Genomic DNA, 15,651 nt, shown 5'->3' on the forward strand with positions numbered 1-15,651 from the left:
TACATCTGTATCTGGTGACGTACTGTTCGGCGATGATGTAACCGTCCTCCTGGGGAGAGCACTGAACCCCGGCCACCTCCACGTTCCCCACCAGCTCTGAGAAGGCCAGCCCTAAGTTTGTCCCGTGGATGGTCACCCTCGTGCCCCCCTCCGGAGGTCCTGCCATTGGAGTCACCTGTACGGAGAGAGGGGGAGAAAAAGGGGGGGGGGGGGGGGTGATGATGTCACTTTCTCTTCTTGACCCCAGATTTTAACTCCATCAGTATTTATGAGGAGCTAAGACTGAGGGCAATGTGTACAGTACATAGAGAACAAAACATTCACACACTGCACAACAGGGAGCTGTCAGACCCCAGGCCTGGGAGATGTTAACAGACTCACGCATAGTTCACTAACCACACTTCATCATATAAAACATGGACTTTTACGGTGATATGTGCTGAAACAGCCTTCTCCAGTTCTGCATTGTGTGTGCCTTATAAAGGGCTGCATTAGCCCTAGCAACGGCCCACCTTCCAATAAAAAGCAATATGGCGGCACAGCATGACCTTGGCTCTCCATGGCATGGTGCCTTCTGTGCTATAAAACCCTGGAGTGGCTGTATCCTGGCCAACCTCCAGTGCAGGGAGCCGGAGAGCGAGGGAGAGGAAAGGAGAGAGAGAGAGAAAGAGAGAGAGAGAGAGAGAGAGAGAGAGAGAGAGAGAGAGAGATAAAGAGGACGAACACCTTGTGTGCAACGTGCGGCACGGACTCGCTATGTACACAATCAATACGCCATTACGAGGCACACGAGCAGAAATAAAGCCACCCAAATGAAGGGCACTTCAGGGCGGCGCGGTTAGCCTAGCCTAGCCGAAGCCAATGGGACTCCTGCATTGTAATGTAGATTTGGTGGACATTAATTGCGCTGGATGTAGAGTAAGTGTGTCATCACACCGCCTCAGGGTTTGAATTCATGAATGTTTTACTGGCTGCCTGGGCATGCAGGGTACAGAGGGGAACGCGGGGAGGAGGAAGGATGCGCGGCTAAATATATCCCCATCAGGCCACGGCTGCCGAAATTGGAGGAGACTTTGGGCTTGTTATATAAGCGGAGGGGCGAGCTCCGACTCCAGTTGGGTGGGGGGGTAAAAGCCGTGGCCGAGGGGGGTGGGGGGGGGGTCGGTGCCGTTTTGAAGGCAGCCTGGGTATGGGGCGGAGGTGGGGGGTGACGGAGGGGCGCGGGCACCGTACCTGCCTAATGTGCCGCGCGCCAAAATGCGGAACCCGACGCCCGTGAATGCCGCTGAAATTTGGCGCGGCTCAAAAGCAGAGAAAAGTCCCTCGTACTGCGCCGGCCCGACCGCGTGAAAGAGCGTTTCATCCCACACAGGGACTCTGTCAGCCGGCCCTACTGAGAGCCAGCGCCTTCGGTCATCAGGAAGGGGCTTTGCGTGACGCTGCGCTTGAGAGGCTCGGCCCGCCTTTTTAACGGAGCAGGCCATCCTGAGCCTGGCCCGCTCGCTGGCCCGGGGGCCTGTGGCCCGGTGGACAGAGCCACACAAAGCGCATCGTTTCATTACCCAACTGAAACCCGGGGAAGTGTTCCACGCCTCTTATGTTCTTATTCAAACTCCCAGGGTCTGGCTCAGCACAAGGAAAGTGGTCTTTATGCGATCGAGGAAAGCAGTCTTTATGAAACACACATGCACACACGTGCGCAAACATATGCATGCATGCGCACACACATGCATGCATCACGCATGCACTCCCACATGCGCATACAGTATGCACACGTACTCACACACACACATACTCACATACACACAAACATATGCACGCATGCACACACACGCACACACACACACACACATACAGCCGATCGGCCTGTTTGCTCTGCCCCAGGCTGTGCTGTGTGTGAGCCTGCAGGCGCTCGCCTGTTGTCTCAGCTCAACCTCTCTAAACACAGGGAAGAGGACGCTCCATACTACACACGCACCCTCCCACCCCCCAAAATCAACGCTCCCAATGTAATCCCTTCAAGGAGCCCCACAATTTCCCCGCTCCTTCTTTCACGCCGTCAATCGCCGGTAATTTCCAGAAGACAGGGTCTCTTTCAGAAGCCCACTGCCGTCATTTTCATCAAATCCGGGGTTGGAGGGACGGCAAGGGGGAAGGGAGGGAGGGAGTGTTAGCGTGTTAGCGTGTTAGCGGTAGCAGTTAGGGGGTTGATGATTTCTTTGGAGGCTATGGCGCGGGTGACCTACAGTACACCGAGAACATGACAGGGCCGCTTCATAATTCGGATACATAAAAAAAAAACTTAAAAGAAAAAGCCTTCCCTGTAACACATGATCTATACGCTGCGAACACTGAGGCCCAAAGGGCTGGGGGGCTGACGCAGAGATCCTTAACCCCACACGCCAGCGCCGTGTTCACTCATTCAGCTTCTGCAACGCCGGGAAACACACTTCTGATCTGGTCCTGGCTAAATTCCCTGGGGGCAGAGCAGCAGCCATCGGGGGGGGAAAGTGAATGCATATCCAGTGCCCCACTACAGTATATCCAGGGGCCCCGCTACGGTATATCCAGGGGCCCCTCTACGGTATATCCAGGGGCCCCTCTACGGTATATCCAGGGGCCCCTCTACAGTATATCCAGGGGCCCCTCTACGGTATATCCAGGGGCCCCGCTACGGTATATCCAGGGGCCCCCGCTACGGTATATCCAGGGGCCCCTCTACGGTATATCCAGGGGCCCCTCTACGGTATATCCAGGGGCCCCTCTACGGTATATCCAGGGGCCCCTCTACGGTATATCCAGGGGCCCGCTACGGTTCGCTCTCTGGGTGAGCCTGCCGCCGTTAGGAGGCTGGCTTCCTGGCGGTAAAGATGACATACGCTTTCGCTATACTTTCCCCTCTCTATATATACTGCATCAGTCATAATTCAATTTAATCAGCTCCAATAAAGATTCAGGGAGGGGTCCAATTACAGCCCTGGGGAGTTGCAGTGAAGCAGGGCTCTGGGCTGCCGGTTGGGGGAGATTGATGTCGGGTGAAGCTGCTGGTTAACCAGGTAAGCTGTAATTTAATTTGGCTCCCCTGGCAGCGCGCTGCGTTGGCACTGTTGGGCGCGCGGGCGAGGCGCGTGATGAATGCCCGCCGTCCCGCACCCTCAGACAGATGCCCGGCCCGGTGTTAAACCTGTCTGTGATGAAATGCGAGGGGAGGAGAGCTAACAGAGGAACACTCAGAAGGGAGGAAGGAGGGAAGGCGTCCTGTCTGAAGGTCGTGTCGCGCGGGGCGACCCGAAGCCTTTCGGTAAAAAAGCGTCGACTCATTTCTGCATTTCCTCCAACGGCGGCCCTTACATCAGATCTGCATTACACACTGCACGCTATTTATCACTGCTCAACATGTTATTCAACCATTATTTAACCAGGGCAGTCACATTGAGATTGACATCACTTTTGCAACTGAGTCTACATGACTGGAGGACACACAAAGAGAGCATGTAAACTAACCACTGTGCCACTGTGCTGCCCGAAACGCAGGCCACTCCTCCTCCTGTACCACACTGCGTTTGGACCTGAGCTGAGCCACAGGGGGTCAATGACCCGGGCCGGGGCCTCAGAGACAGAGCCGGGCCAGCAGTGAGAGGGGTTCTCCTGGGTTCTCCTGGGTTCTGTACTGCACACGCGGGTCACACGAGGGCCGCTGTCTGCACAGACGCTAAAACCGCAGTGCTCGCGTTCATCCAGGAGAGGCACTGGCGTCACAGGAAATGCCCCGATTTGTGTCCTCCAAGAGTCATTTACAGCTGTTTTTTGTGCACCAAAAAAAAAACAAAAAAAAAACGTGTGGTAAGAGGGATAACCTGAGTCCCTCAAAGAGTGGCTATAACTGTCAGCGTAACACTTACTGCAATAGCTTTTAATGGAGAGGAGCACGTAAAGTACTCTGTGAATAGACGCCTTTATCGGTCCAACCATTCACCATTTCAGACATTTTACAAGGAAGGAGGTGTAGCATGTGGGCCGGGTAACGGCCCGCCCCCACAGCACACATATCCTGGAGACTGAAACAGCCCCACACTCCCCACTCCCTTACTGCTACAGTGACACACAGGGACAAATGTATATGTACCACAAATATGTGGACTCTTAAAGCATAAGGACCACATAATGGCTTCCCCAAAAGATATTAAATAAATTATTTTGAATCGAGAGGTTCTTCATTGAATTAAGCTGAAATTCTTGTCAGTATGGCAACAAATCTGACTGAAAAACACCCAAAGTCATCCCAGAAAATGACTTCTGTGATGCAGCATAACATAATAGGTGGACGACAAACAGCTCTGCTATTATACCTTTAGGTTGAATAGATGACAGAAATGGATAGCATTTGGTTGAAAAGATGACAGAAATGGACAGCATTTAGTTGAAAAGATGACAGAAATGGACAGCATTGAAATATTTGATTCTGAATCAAAGGATATAAATAGTGACTCGGATGACGCAGACTCTTATGAGTCTGTAGAAGACATAATCGCTGATCCTGATAGACTACCGCAATACAGCCTTTCAGGTTTGAGCCACAGGTGATTGGAGTTGGAGTATTATTTCCAAAGCAAACAACCAGAGAACTTCTAGTTAGCCATCTTGCCCAGATTCTAGGAAATACGGTCTGGATGCAAACAGTGCTAGCTCTGTCAATGGCTGCAGATGGACGCCGCTAGCCAATTAGCTCCTGCCTTACGATCTACGTAAATCCACCTTGAGCGAGCAAATTAGTGCAGAATCATAATGTCTCGTTTTCCATTAGTGTCACCGTAACGTTCTTAAGCCCATCACGTTATAGCCATATGGGCTGATTCTTCAATGGAAAAGGTGCTCGCTATAGCTGATTTGACAGTTACTCACTTCCTCACTCTATCATGGTTTTCTGGTGTCTATCCCATAAAAACATGGTACATTCCACAACAGCATATTTTTAAAAAAATACACTGCAATGTGACAATAATTTGGAGAGTTGTGAAGTCTAAATGTTATTTCAGTTTATTTACAGTTTATTCTATTTATGTAAGGACGTGCTTACATACGCTCTTTTACTGACTTTTGTTTCAACTCAAAACACATTTGCAGTGGTCCAGCTTGCCCATTTCAATTCAGTTAATCACTTCAAATAGAGATAAGGCAGCTCTGCTTTCTAAAGAAAGAAAGAAAGAAAGGAGAGAGAGAACAAGATTGGGAGGGAAAGAAAGAGGAGAAAGTATCTGGAGGTGACCTGCACAGCCTGTGTTCACACTGCTGTGCAAGTGATCCCGCAATGTGAGAATGTGTGAGTGTGTGTGTGTGTGTGTGAGCATGTGTGTGTATGTGATTGCGTGGTGTGTGTGTGTGCGCGCGTACGTGTGTGTGTGCGTGGTGTGTGTGCGCGCGTACGTGTGTGTGTGCGTGGTGTGTGTGTGTGCGCGCGCGTACGTGGTGTGTGTGTGTGTGTGTGTGTGCACGCGTGCGTGTGTGTGTGCGTGGTGCGTGTGTGTGTGTGCACGCGTGCGCGTGTGTGCGTGGTGCGTGGTGCGTGTGTGCAGGTGTATGGTGTGTGAGTATGTGTGCCTGTGGGCAGCCTTTGCAGGGGGGCAGGTCCTCCTCATTGATAGCCGGTCTGTACGTCAGTAAGGCTGCCTGCGCTTTGGGGAACACACACAGACTCGCACATTCACAGGTGACACAAACAGAATCAGAGCCAACGCCAGCGCTCCCTGTGCCTTTTAGGCAAACCCATCGAGTTCGCAGCTTCCTCTGATGCAATTTCCTGCTCCTTCTGCGGAGGGGGTCGTTAATATTAATGCCACTTCGTGGGAGGGGGGGTGGGGAAGGTGGGGGGGGGGGGGGTGGCAGCGAGCGAGAAAATGCTGCTTAATAGAATTATTAAACAATCATCGCATACATCACTTTGTAAACACGGGCACTAATTCATATCTTCATGTGTACACAAATCAGCTTATGGTGACAGGGCTGAGACATGCTAAATTATTTATTTTTTGCTTCATTTGCATAACAAGAAAGAAGAAAAAAAAGCACATACAAACTGAATTCAGCCCGCAAGGGAAATTGAAATTCCTTTCAATAAGGGCTTTCTTTTTTAAACACAAGCATGAAGATGCTATGAGAGTCTCTCATGGTAAAACAAAAACAATTAAAACCTTACTAATCTCATTTCCTGTTTTCCAGACTCTGCAAGCTGATTGCAGGGGAGGTGTAAGAAAACACACTCTAAAGAGGCCTGGTGGTTTCACCTCTATGCATATTTCCAGCTCTTTTGTAGAATAAAGACAATACCCGAGATCAGGCTTTACCTCTCAGCGGCACAGAGAGGGAGCAGCGGGGAACTGCGCTTGTAGCTCAGAGGGTTGCAGGTTTGATTCCCAGGTGGGGCGCGGCTGTCGTACCCTCGCACGAAGCGTTTAATCTGAATTCCTTGAGTAAACACCCAGCCGCGTAAGCAGACCGCGAGAGAGAAAAGGCACGTTGCTCAGCAGCAGGGCATCTGCTAAATGCCTAAATATACTCATTTTAATGTATCGCCTGACAGGGCTAGATCTGCTGCTAATATTATTAGCGGTGAAGATGCCTCAGCCACGGCAGCCCGGGGTTGTCAGAGCTGTAGGTTACAGTGTGAAAACGGTTCAGATAAATGGAACTCGCACATTCCATCTGGCAGCTCAGAAATGTAGCGCGTGCACTAGAGAGGCGCTGTGGGATTATTTGTCCGTGTGCGCTGACAACAGGCCGGGCGGCGTTCCGCAAACGTATTCACAGCTGAATACCTAAACAAGCAAGCAGGTAGCAGCTAAACAGCAAACATGCTGAATGCTTTGATATCAAAAGCAGCTGTCAAAAGCCATTTATAAGTTAAGACAAAAGTCACCTCATTTTTGGCGATTTTTCCTCCTTAGGCCGTATCAATACACACCACTTCCCGGCCCAACATAGTTTATGGGAAATGGCTAATAATAATGATTGTAATTTGAGCGTGCCTTTTAAAAGTCAAATGGTATTTTATTGACCGCATTAATAAATAACAATAAGAAACCCTTAATGTAAATATCTTGCAGTAGATGTTGCACTAAGTGAGTCCTGTTTCCTACACACACACAGAGCAGGCCTGACCTCTTCACCTTTGTGATGGGCCTGGTGAAGCCGGGGTCACCCCGCGATGGCCCCGCTATCCGCGGGGGTCCTCCAGGGGGGTCTCCGGGGAGCGATCTGGCACGGCCCGTGCGCTCCGCACGCGGGTGCCCTCCTGCTATTGTTTTTTGCCCCTCGCTCCAAAATCGATACGGCAGCAGAAATTGTGAGCGCGCCAGCTCAGTTATATAACAGCCCTGCAGCTTTCTCCTCCTCCATTTTTTATTTCTCCATCTCTCTATCCCTTCCTCTACTCCTCCTGTCTCTCTCAATCTCTGTCTTCCACGTCTCTGCAGCTCATCATGCTTTCCCTCCTTTCTGTTCCTCACTCTGTCTTCTTATCTCTCTTCCATCTCCCTCTCTCTTCCTATTTGAGTTCTCCGGTATTCTTCTTCCCCCTTTACATTTTTTCGCTCACTCTCACTCACTCCCTCCCTCTCTTTCTTCCTCTCCCTCCCTCTCTTTCTCTCTCTCTCCTTCCCTCCTTCTCTTTCTCTATCTCTGCCCTTCCTTCCTCTCTTTCTCCCTCCCTCTCCCTCTGAACATCTTCTTTAGCTAACCCTCTGTTATTTGGGCTTTTCTTCCTCTCCTTACCTTCCCTCTCTCCCTCCATCTCCCTGTGCACATCTTCTTTAGCTAACCCTCTGTTATTTGGGCTTTTCCTCCTCTCCTTCCCTTCCCTCTCTCCCTCCATCTCCCTCTGCACATCATCTTTAGCTAACCCTCTGTTATTTGGGCTTTTCTTCCTCTCCTTACCTTCCCTCTCTCCCTCCCTCTCCCTCTGAACATCTTCTTTAGCTAACCCTCTGTTATTTGGGCTTTTCCTCCTCTCCTCCCCTTCCCTCTCTCCCTCCATCTCCCTCTGAACATCTTCTTTAGCTAACCCTCTGTTATTTGGGCTTTTCCTCCTCTCCTCCCCTTCCCTCTCTCCCTCCATCTCCCTCTGAACATCTTCTTTAGCTAACCCTCTGTTATTTGGGCTTTTCCTCCTCTCCTCCCCTTCCCTTGCTCTTTTCCTGCTCTGGGAGTGAGAGCCACAGGCAGCCGTGCAGTGCCTGCTGCAGGGCACGCGTCAGCCCTAATGAAAAGGGAAGGCGGAGAGAGAGATAGAGAGAGGGGGAGAGAGAGAGAAAGAGGGAGGGAGGGAGAAAGAGAGGGAGGGAGAGAGAGAGAGAGGGGGAGAGAGAGAGAGAGAGAGAGAGAGAGAGAGAGATAGAGAGAGGGGGAGAGAGAGAGAGAGAGAGGGAGAGAGAGAGAGAGAGAGAGAGAGGGAGAGAGAGAGAGAGAGAGATGCGTCCCGGGAGACAGCTCGTAAGCGCCGGCAGCCCGACAGCCACACGCTGCCATCTCGCACGCAGCCACGGCAACAGCACAAAACCTAATACAATTATACCCACAATAAGAGCGCTCACACGCTTACAGAGCCTGACACCAGACGGGTAATGAAAAGAGAAAAGGAGCGGAGGAGAGAGGGAGGAAAACGGAGAGGGAGACAGACAGTCAGGCCGAGAGACAGAAAAAGGGAGAGAGAGGAGAGAGAGAGAGAGAGACAGTCAGGCCGAGAGACAGAAAAAGAGCGAGAGATAGAGAGAGAGAGAAGAGAGACTGAGAGTGGGAGGGATAGACAGGCAAACATAGTGACAAGCGAAAAGACAGAAAGTGAAGGAGAGAGAGATGGAGAGAGAGGGAAAAAGAGCAGGAGAGGGAGATGTGCACTTAGCGCTCCCGGGCTGTTTAGGCTACAGTGTAGCAAATCAATTAGGGAACTCATTAACTTCACTTTTTAATTGGCTGGCGTGCACGGGGGCAGATCAGGGGGCGCGGGGAAGCAAACGGCCGAGGAGAAGCGATCCATAGGCGCCGGGGCGGGGGGGTTAAACACAGAGCGACGGAGCGCAACCAGACATAATTAAATACCATGTTTTAGCCTGACTCCCGCCACCTCAGCCAGGATGCGCCCGGGCCAGCGGGAAATAAAGCACCCGCGTCCGGGGCCTTCGTATATAACCGAACGCGCGCGGGGACGGCGCCGGCGCGGGGCGGCTACCGCCAGGAGACGTCGCAGCTTTACGGCGGGGGCCGGGGCGGGCGGCGGCGGCGGCGGCGCGGCTGCAATCGATAGCCACTTGTGCTCTTAGCTCGGGTTATGAATAGTAACATCGATGGGAGCGCCTCCGTGACCACAGATCCCTGTAAAACAAGCAGGGGCTGCTCATTTGCTCTCAGATAGAGAGGGCTAGATGGGTATACTTTACTGAACCCCCGTGGGGTAATCCGGCCTCTGCCAGGCTTCAGTGCAACGCCCCGGGACCAAGCTCGGTTCTGAGGACAGTGCCTTGGTCGAGGGCAGTGGCAGCATAACACTTCAGCTGACATGCACGTCTTTCGGTGTGGGAGGAACGCGGAGTCCCCATGCAGACACGGGGAGAACACGCGAACTCCACGCAGAGAGGACCCGGGCGGCCTTGCGAGGCTACAGCGCTAACTCAGAGGTGGAGCGCACGGCTCAGGAACACTCGAACTGCAAGCCTTTCTTCTCTGTGCCATTCTGCAGCACCGTGTTGCCTCTGACTTTGAAAAAAAGGGCAAAGGGGGCTGTTCTTCTGGGCTCCATGCAGCACACGTGGGGCCGTCAACCTTCATGTTCAGCGGAGATCAGAGCTGACAATCTGGAGTGTTTACAAAGAATCGATCCGTATTGAAAAGAGCTATGATTTCACACACGCGCTTGTGCACACACACGTGTATATACACACACACCACACACACACGGAGCTCCAGGCTGTGCAGAAGCAGTGCTGAGGCATGGCAGGATCTCAGAGGGACGGTCGAGCCCCCCCCCCCCAATGTCGCTGGAGGTGTGCGGAGGAGAAGCCCGTCCGTGCTCACCCACACACACACACACACACACACATGCTCGCTCTCCCGCCATGAAAACAAACACCAGCTGCTCTCTCCCTGCATATTGATTTAGCAGAGCGAGCGAGAGAGAGTGAGAGGGAGGGAGAGAGAGCCGGAGCCCAAACAGCACTATTACTTCCAGCATCCGCCAGTCCAGTCCCCCTGGGACACGCCCACTCCCTCATTCACATTCACCAGGAAAGACGAGCAAAAACTGGGATCTGAGCAGCGCAGGGGTCACGCATTTCAGCACAAATATCTGCTTTTACTCTTTTACAAAGTACCCTGCCAGCACTTCACCCGAGCGCACATTCTCTCCGATATGCCATTAGGAAGAAGAAAAGTACAGAAAATACAAGAAACTGCAATTTTCTATATTCAATTTTCTATATTTCTTTTCTCCCCTCAAATAACTTCTCTTGTGCTGAGCGCAGGAGCGCAGACTCTTTACTGAATTCTCCACTCTCTGTGTGGGTGTAAGCTCAATTTGGTGAGCGTTGGGAAAGCGGAGAGTGTAAACTCAGTCTGCAGCGGGGGGAGGGGGGGGGGAGGGAGGCTGACCTCGGTGATGCGGGGGTTGGTGCACTTGACGTTCTTGCTGGACAGGTCCAGCCAGCGGTTGGCGTAGGTGGGGACGGGGCAGTGGTGTCGGAGGGTGCAGCGCCCCTCCCCCGTGCACCAGCCGCACTGGAACTTCCTCTCCGCCTTCAGGCACACCCCGCAGCTGTCCCGCTGCGCCGCGCACTTGTACAGGTGCACTGTGGGAAGAGAGGAGGGAGGAGCCCGGTCACGCACGCCCGGCCGGCTAATGAATGGCGTCTGAACGTCAGGGTTCGCCGTGGTCAGGTTTCTATTTGGCTGTGGGATAACATCACTATGGGAACGATACCCAAGCAGTCAAGTCACGGTTACAACATCCAGGCCAAGTAAAACCTACCTACTGATGGTCATTTAGCTGTGAAAGAAATCATGGAGATACGTGCCTATAACATTTCCAGAATAAAACAGCAGGTGTTGAAACAGCAGGTCTGCTGAATATGAATGACCTTCCACAATAAAACTTTTTTTCTTAAACAAAACTGAAAAGCATTCCGAGATGACACTGAGCGGTCGAGTAGCACAATGATTATGCGTAAGTGAACACGCACCTCCAAGGTTGCGGGTTCGATCTGCAGGCAGAGCGCTGCCGTTCTGCCCTTGAACACGAGGCACTTAACCTGATTTGCTTCAATAACGGCTGCATAAGTGGATGAATGGATGCTGCGTACGCCTCTCAGGCGAAGTGCGTCTGCTGCGCGTCTGAAAAAAAGGCCGTTGCGACAATGCTGCTTGTCACTTTTTAAAAAAACGATGTTCGAGGGAAGGCTAGGAAAAGTGCTGGGAGCGCTTACGTTAGATTCTCTAAAAAACGTTCTGCCAACCAGACGTCACAAGCTGGGCGCACGCAGACCAGCCACGCCTACCACGCGCATCCTCCATGGTTACGGAGCAGCACCGCGGCTGTGCCAGGCCACGGTTTGGGAGAGGGGCAAAGTTAGAGGTGTAGGGAACGAGCACGCCCCCCAAACTGGCCTTCACATTTTAAATTTAGAGGTTTAGCAGACGCTTTTATCGAGAGCAACTGACAAAAGTGCATACATAAGGACTGGGCAACAAGCAGAGCCAACGCTTTACCACCAGTAGCAGTTACCAGTACATAAAGGCACAAGATACCATTAAGGGCCATAGTAGGTGCATAGTAAGTGACTGATGTCAGTGGGGTAGCATAATAACCAGGCTGGGACCAAAATAGGTTACAGTATCTATTTCTTTATTGAAAATAGACGTATTTTTCCAAGCGGTACATTAAAATGGAAGTTTCTGTAAGTGAATAAATGCTAATGACCACACTGAAGAACATCAATTAGTTTTTTGGTCCCCCAGAATTCCTCCTTTTTCCAAATGACTCTGTGACGCAGACCCCTGACGGATTTACCCGTGTCGGATTCATGTTATTAACGGCGACCCCTAACGGAATTATCTGCTCCGTGATACGAACGTTAGCCGGCGGCGGCTCTTCCCCAGCGCTCGCTCGCGCACGCAGCAGCGGCTAAGCGCGGACGTGTCCGCTACAACAGGCGAGCGGACGGCATCGAGGACAGAAGACCTCGTCGGGGACTTCCGCACGCGCCTCACACTTCTGTTTCCCCCGCGGGCAGAAAACAATTTGCAGCTTTTACTTTATCAATATAACAATTCTTCATTCTGTCTGGTCCCCTCTTTTCATTTCGCCGCAGTAAAATCAAAAACGCATTTGCCGTTTCCTCTACCCAGCGGAGAAAACAAATAGTTTGAAGATGGTTTTTTTTAAGTGTGTGAGGGGAAAGTGTGATTGCCCCTGAACGGGGTCTTGTCTATAGCGGGAGTCGGATCGATGGAGGCGAAACTGTCACATGGGCGGGACGCGGGGGGTGTGTTCTCCTAGGCTGGGGGGGGGGGGGGTGCCCTACCTTGAATGTTCTCGGGGTTATCGATGATGAAGTTGCCGTTCCAGACAACGGAGAAGTCCACTGGCAGCTCGCTGATCTTCATGCCCTCATAAATATACTGTGAGAGAAAGACAGAGAGACAGAGAGAGAGAGAGAGAGAGAGAGAGAGAGAGAGAGAGAGAGAGAGAGAGAGAGAGAGAGAGAGAGAGAGAGAGAGAGAGAGAGAGAGAGAGAGAGAGAGAGAGAGAGAGAGAGAGAGAGAGAGAGAGAGAGAGAGAGAGAGCTTGGGTTAGAACCTGAATGATGAACGTTTCCCTCAGATTGGCATAATGTGATTGACGCACTTCTCAACATTCTCAAGTTGAGGAGGTCAGTGAACGCACGTGCATGGCGTGTAATGCCACCGCACCCCCCCCCCCCTGCCCCCACCCCAGCCCATCCCCCCAGAACTGAGAGGGACACGTTTTTGTGAGGGAATGGCGGTGGTATTTATCCTATTTTTATAATCGGATGCTCTCGGGGGATTCGGGGGGAACGGGCGGGTGTGTGGATGTGCCGTTTTGGGGAGTGGAGATGATATTTATTCTGTTCTATTAATGTTTCTTTGTATATTGTAGTCTGGAAATGGGAAAGAGAATGCCCAAGTGTGTGTGTGTGTGTGTGTATGTGTGCCCATGTGTATGTGACCGTATGTGTGCGCGTGACTGTGTATGCACACGTGTGTGTGTGTGTGTGCGTAAGTGTGTGTGTGTTTGTGTAAATGTGTGTGTGTGTGTGTGTGTGTGTGCGTAAGCGTTTGTGTGTAAATGCGTGTGCGTGTGCGTGTGTGTGTGTGTAAATACGCGTGTGTGTGTGTGCGTAAGCGTGTGTGTGTGTAAATGCGTGTGTGTGTGTGTATGTGTGCGTGTGTGTGTGCGTATGCGTTGGTGTGTGTGTGTGTGTGTGTGTGTGTGTGTGCGTGTGTGTGTATGTGTATGTGCCGGTGCGTGCGTTGGTACCGTACCGAGCTGTTCTGGCACTGCACGCTGGAGCTGTTGAAGCGCAGGGCGGTGACGCGGTGGCTGACCCCCTGGATGTGCAGGACGCACTCGTACCCGCGCTGGCCCGACTGCGGCTGCGGCAGGTTGCGCGCCTTCAGCGTGATGGGCTTCACCTCGCCCGCCGGGATCAGGATCTCCTCCGAGCGCACCAGCTGGGGGCAGTCCTGCGGGGGCACCGGGGTCAAAGGTCAAGCACAGCGAGAAGCCGCATGCGAAAGGGACCTTTAAAGTGCTAACTCCAACAGCAGCAATACATACAGCATCGGAACGCACAGAGCTTTATGTTAAGCACATCTAATGAACATCTACAACAGCTTCCTCAGAGCAGAACATACACAAACAGCACCAGGAGACATACATGCACCCCCAGAAATGAAGACACACGTGGTGCCCATCTGATGCTGCAAAGGTTAACATACGTGGTTGTGGTTCTAATAGGGAAGATGTCTGACACAGGGCAGGGCCGGAGCAGGAAAGGTTAGAGCAGCGAGTGCAGAGGGAGAGTAATGCTCTGTGGTAGTGTGAGTGTCACACAGCTCAGCCCGCTGGCTCTCCAGGGCACTGAGAGGGAGAAGTGGGCAGCGCCAGCCCACCCACAGCCTCACCTTCACACGCCCCTCAGGTACTGCAGCTGATCAATGAGCCCCATTCACACCCAGCAGCCAGCTCACACACTGGAGTACACACGCACACACTGCACAGTGCACACACACACACACACACACACACACTGCACAGTGCACACACACACACACACACATAGTGCACAGTATACACACACACACACACATAGTGCACAGTACACACACACACACTCATACACACACTGCACAGTACACACACACACACACACTCATACACACACTGCACAGTACACACACACACACACACACACACAAAATGCACAGTACACACACACACAAGCACACGTATTCACTCACACAATCACACACACACACACACACACTGCACAGTGCACACACACACACACAGACATAGTGCACAGTACACACACACACACACACACACACAGATGCTATCTGATTCTCCAGTGGCAGAATGCGATCTCTCAGTGAAAGGCAGAGCAGGGCAGCTCTGCAGCTCTGATTCTGGTGAGAAAGTTTCCGCGGTGTTACAGACAGACATGAACCCAGGAGCAAAGCGCAGCCCCACAGACATCACGCAGAGCGGAACACTCTGTACCTCTGAGGCGTTCACCCGGCCCTCCTGGAAGGAGCAGCTGGTCGGGTCGTGGGTGCACAGGTTGCGGTACTTGCACCAGTGGCAGCGGAAGGCACTGTTCACACAGGACAGGCACCTGGGAGGGGAGACAGACAGACAGACACACAGACAGACAGAAACTCAGACCCTGCTACATCACGCACAGCAGAGCCCAGCAGAGCCCAGCAGAGCACACAGTTATGTTCCAATCCAGGCCCCCAGGCCCCACTTGGTTCCAGATTTTAACAAACAACAGAAGACAAACATTTTCAAATCAAATCGAGAATTATCTACGTAACGCCTTCTACAAATCGTTTGTCATAATACGCTTCACAGCATATAAAGAAAGCATTTAAAAAGGCCTTTTGTTGGGCTTGGTTTTGTGCTAATTCCTTTTCATCCTCTTCACTGTTTAATTGTAATTAACATGTATTTTTTATTGGGGGGGTAAGTATTTTAGGACAGAAAATCCTTATTTGATTTTGTGCTCATTTTGTATCATTTTACTTATGTAAAGCATTTAGTGTTATATGTTCCTAAGATATGAATGAAAGGTGCAATGTAAACCAAGTTCTAAAAATCACTATAATTTTACATTTGTTTATTTATTTATTTATTTATTCTTTTTTTAAATTAGTAGCAGTAGTATTAGTAGTAGTACTAGCAGTAGTAGTGGTACTAATGATAGCAGTGGCAGTAGTATTAGTAGTAACAGTATTAGCAGTAGTAGTAGTAGTACTAGTAGTATTAAGAGTAGTAGTAGTATTAACACTAGTAGCATTAACAGTAGTAGTAGTAGTAGTAGTAGTAGCAGTAGCAGTAGTATTAGTAGTAGTACTAGCAGTAGT

At 51.3% G+C, this 15,651-nt stretch overlaps 1 protein-coding gene across 1 annotated transcript in view; it reads right to left on the reverse strand.

The window, feature by feature from the left end:
• The window catches only part of plxna2 (plexin A2), a 205,569-nt gene that overhangs the window by 56,411 nt on the left and 133,507 nt on the right, over positions 1-15,651 (reverse strand). Inside the window, exons 9-13 of the mRNA XM_035383418.1 lie at positions 14,786-14,900; positions 13,546-13,746; positions 12,564-12,660; positions 10,636-10,832; positions 24-175 (exon numbers count right to left, since the gene is read on the reverse strand). Of these exons, the coding sequence (XP_035239309.1) occupies positions 24-175; positions 10,636-10,832; positions 12,564-12,660; positions 13,546-13,746; positions 14,786-14,900 (762 nt within the window). The remainder of the gene's footprint in view (positions 1-23; positions 176-10,635; positions 10,833-12,563; positions 12,661-13,545; positions 13,747-14,785; positions 14,901-15,651) is intronic.

This window comes from Anguilla anguilla, chromosome 11 (assembly GCF_013347855.1).
Source record: "Anguilla anguilla isolate fAngAng1 chromosome 11, fAngAng1.pri, whole genome shotgun sequence".
NCBI lineage: Eukaryota > Metazoa > Chordata > Actinopteri > Anguilliformes > Anguillidae > Anguilla > Anguilla anguilla.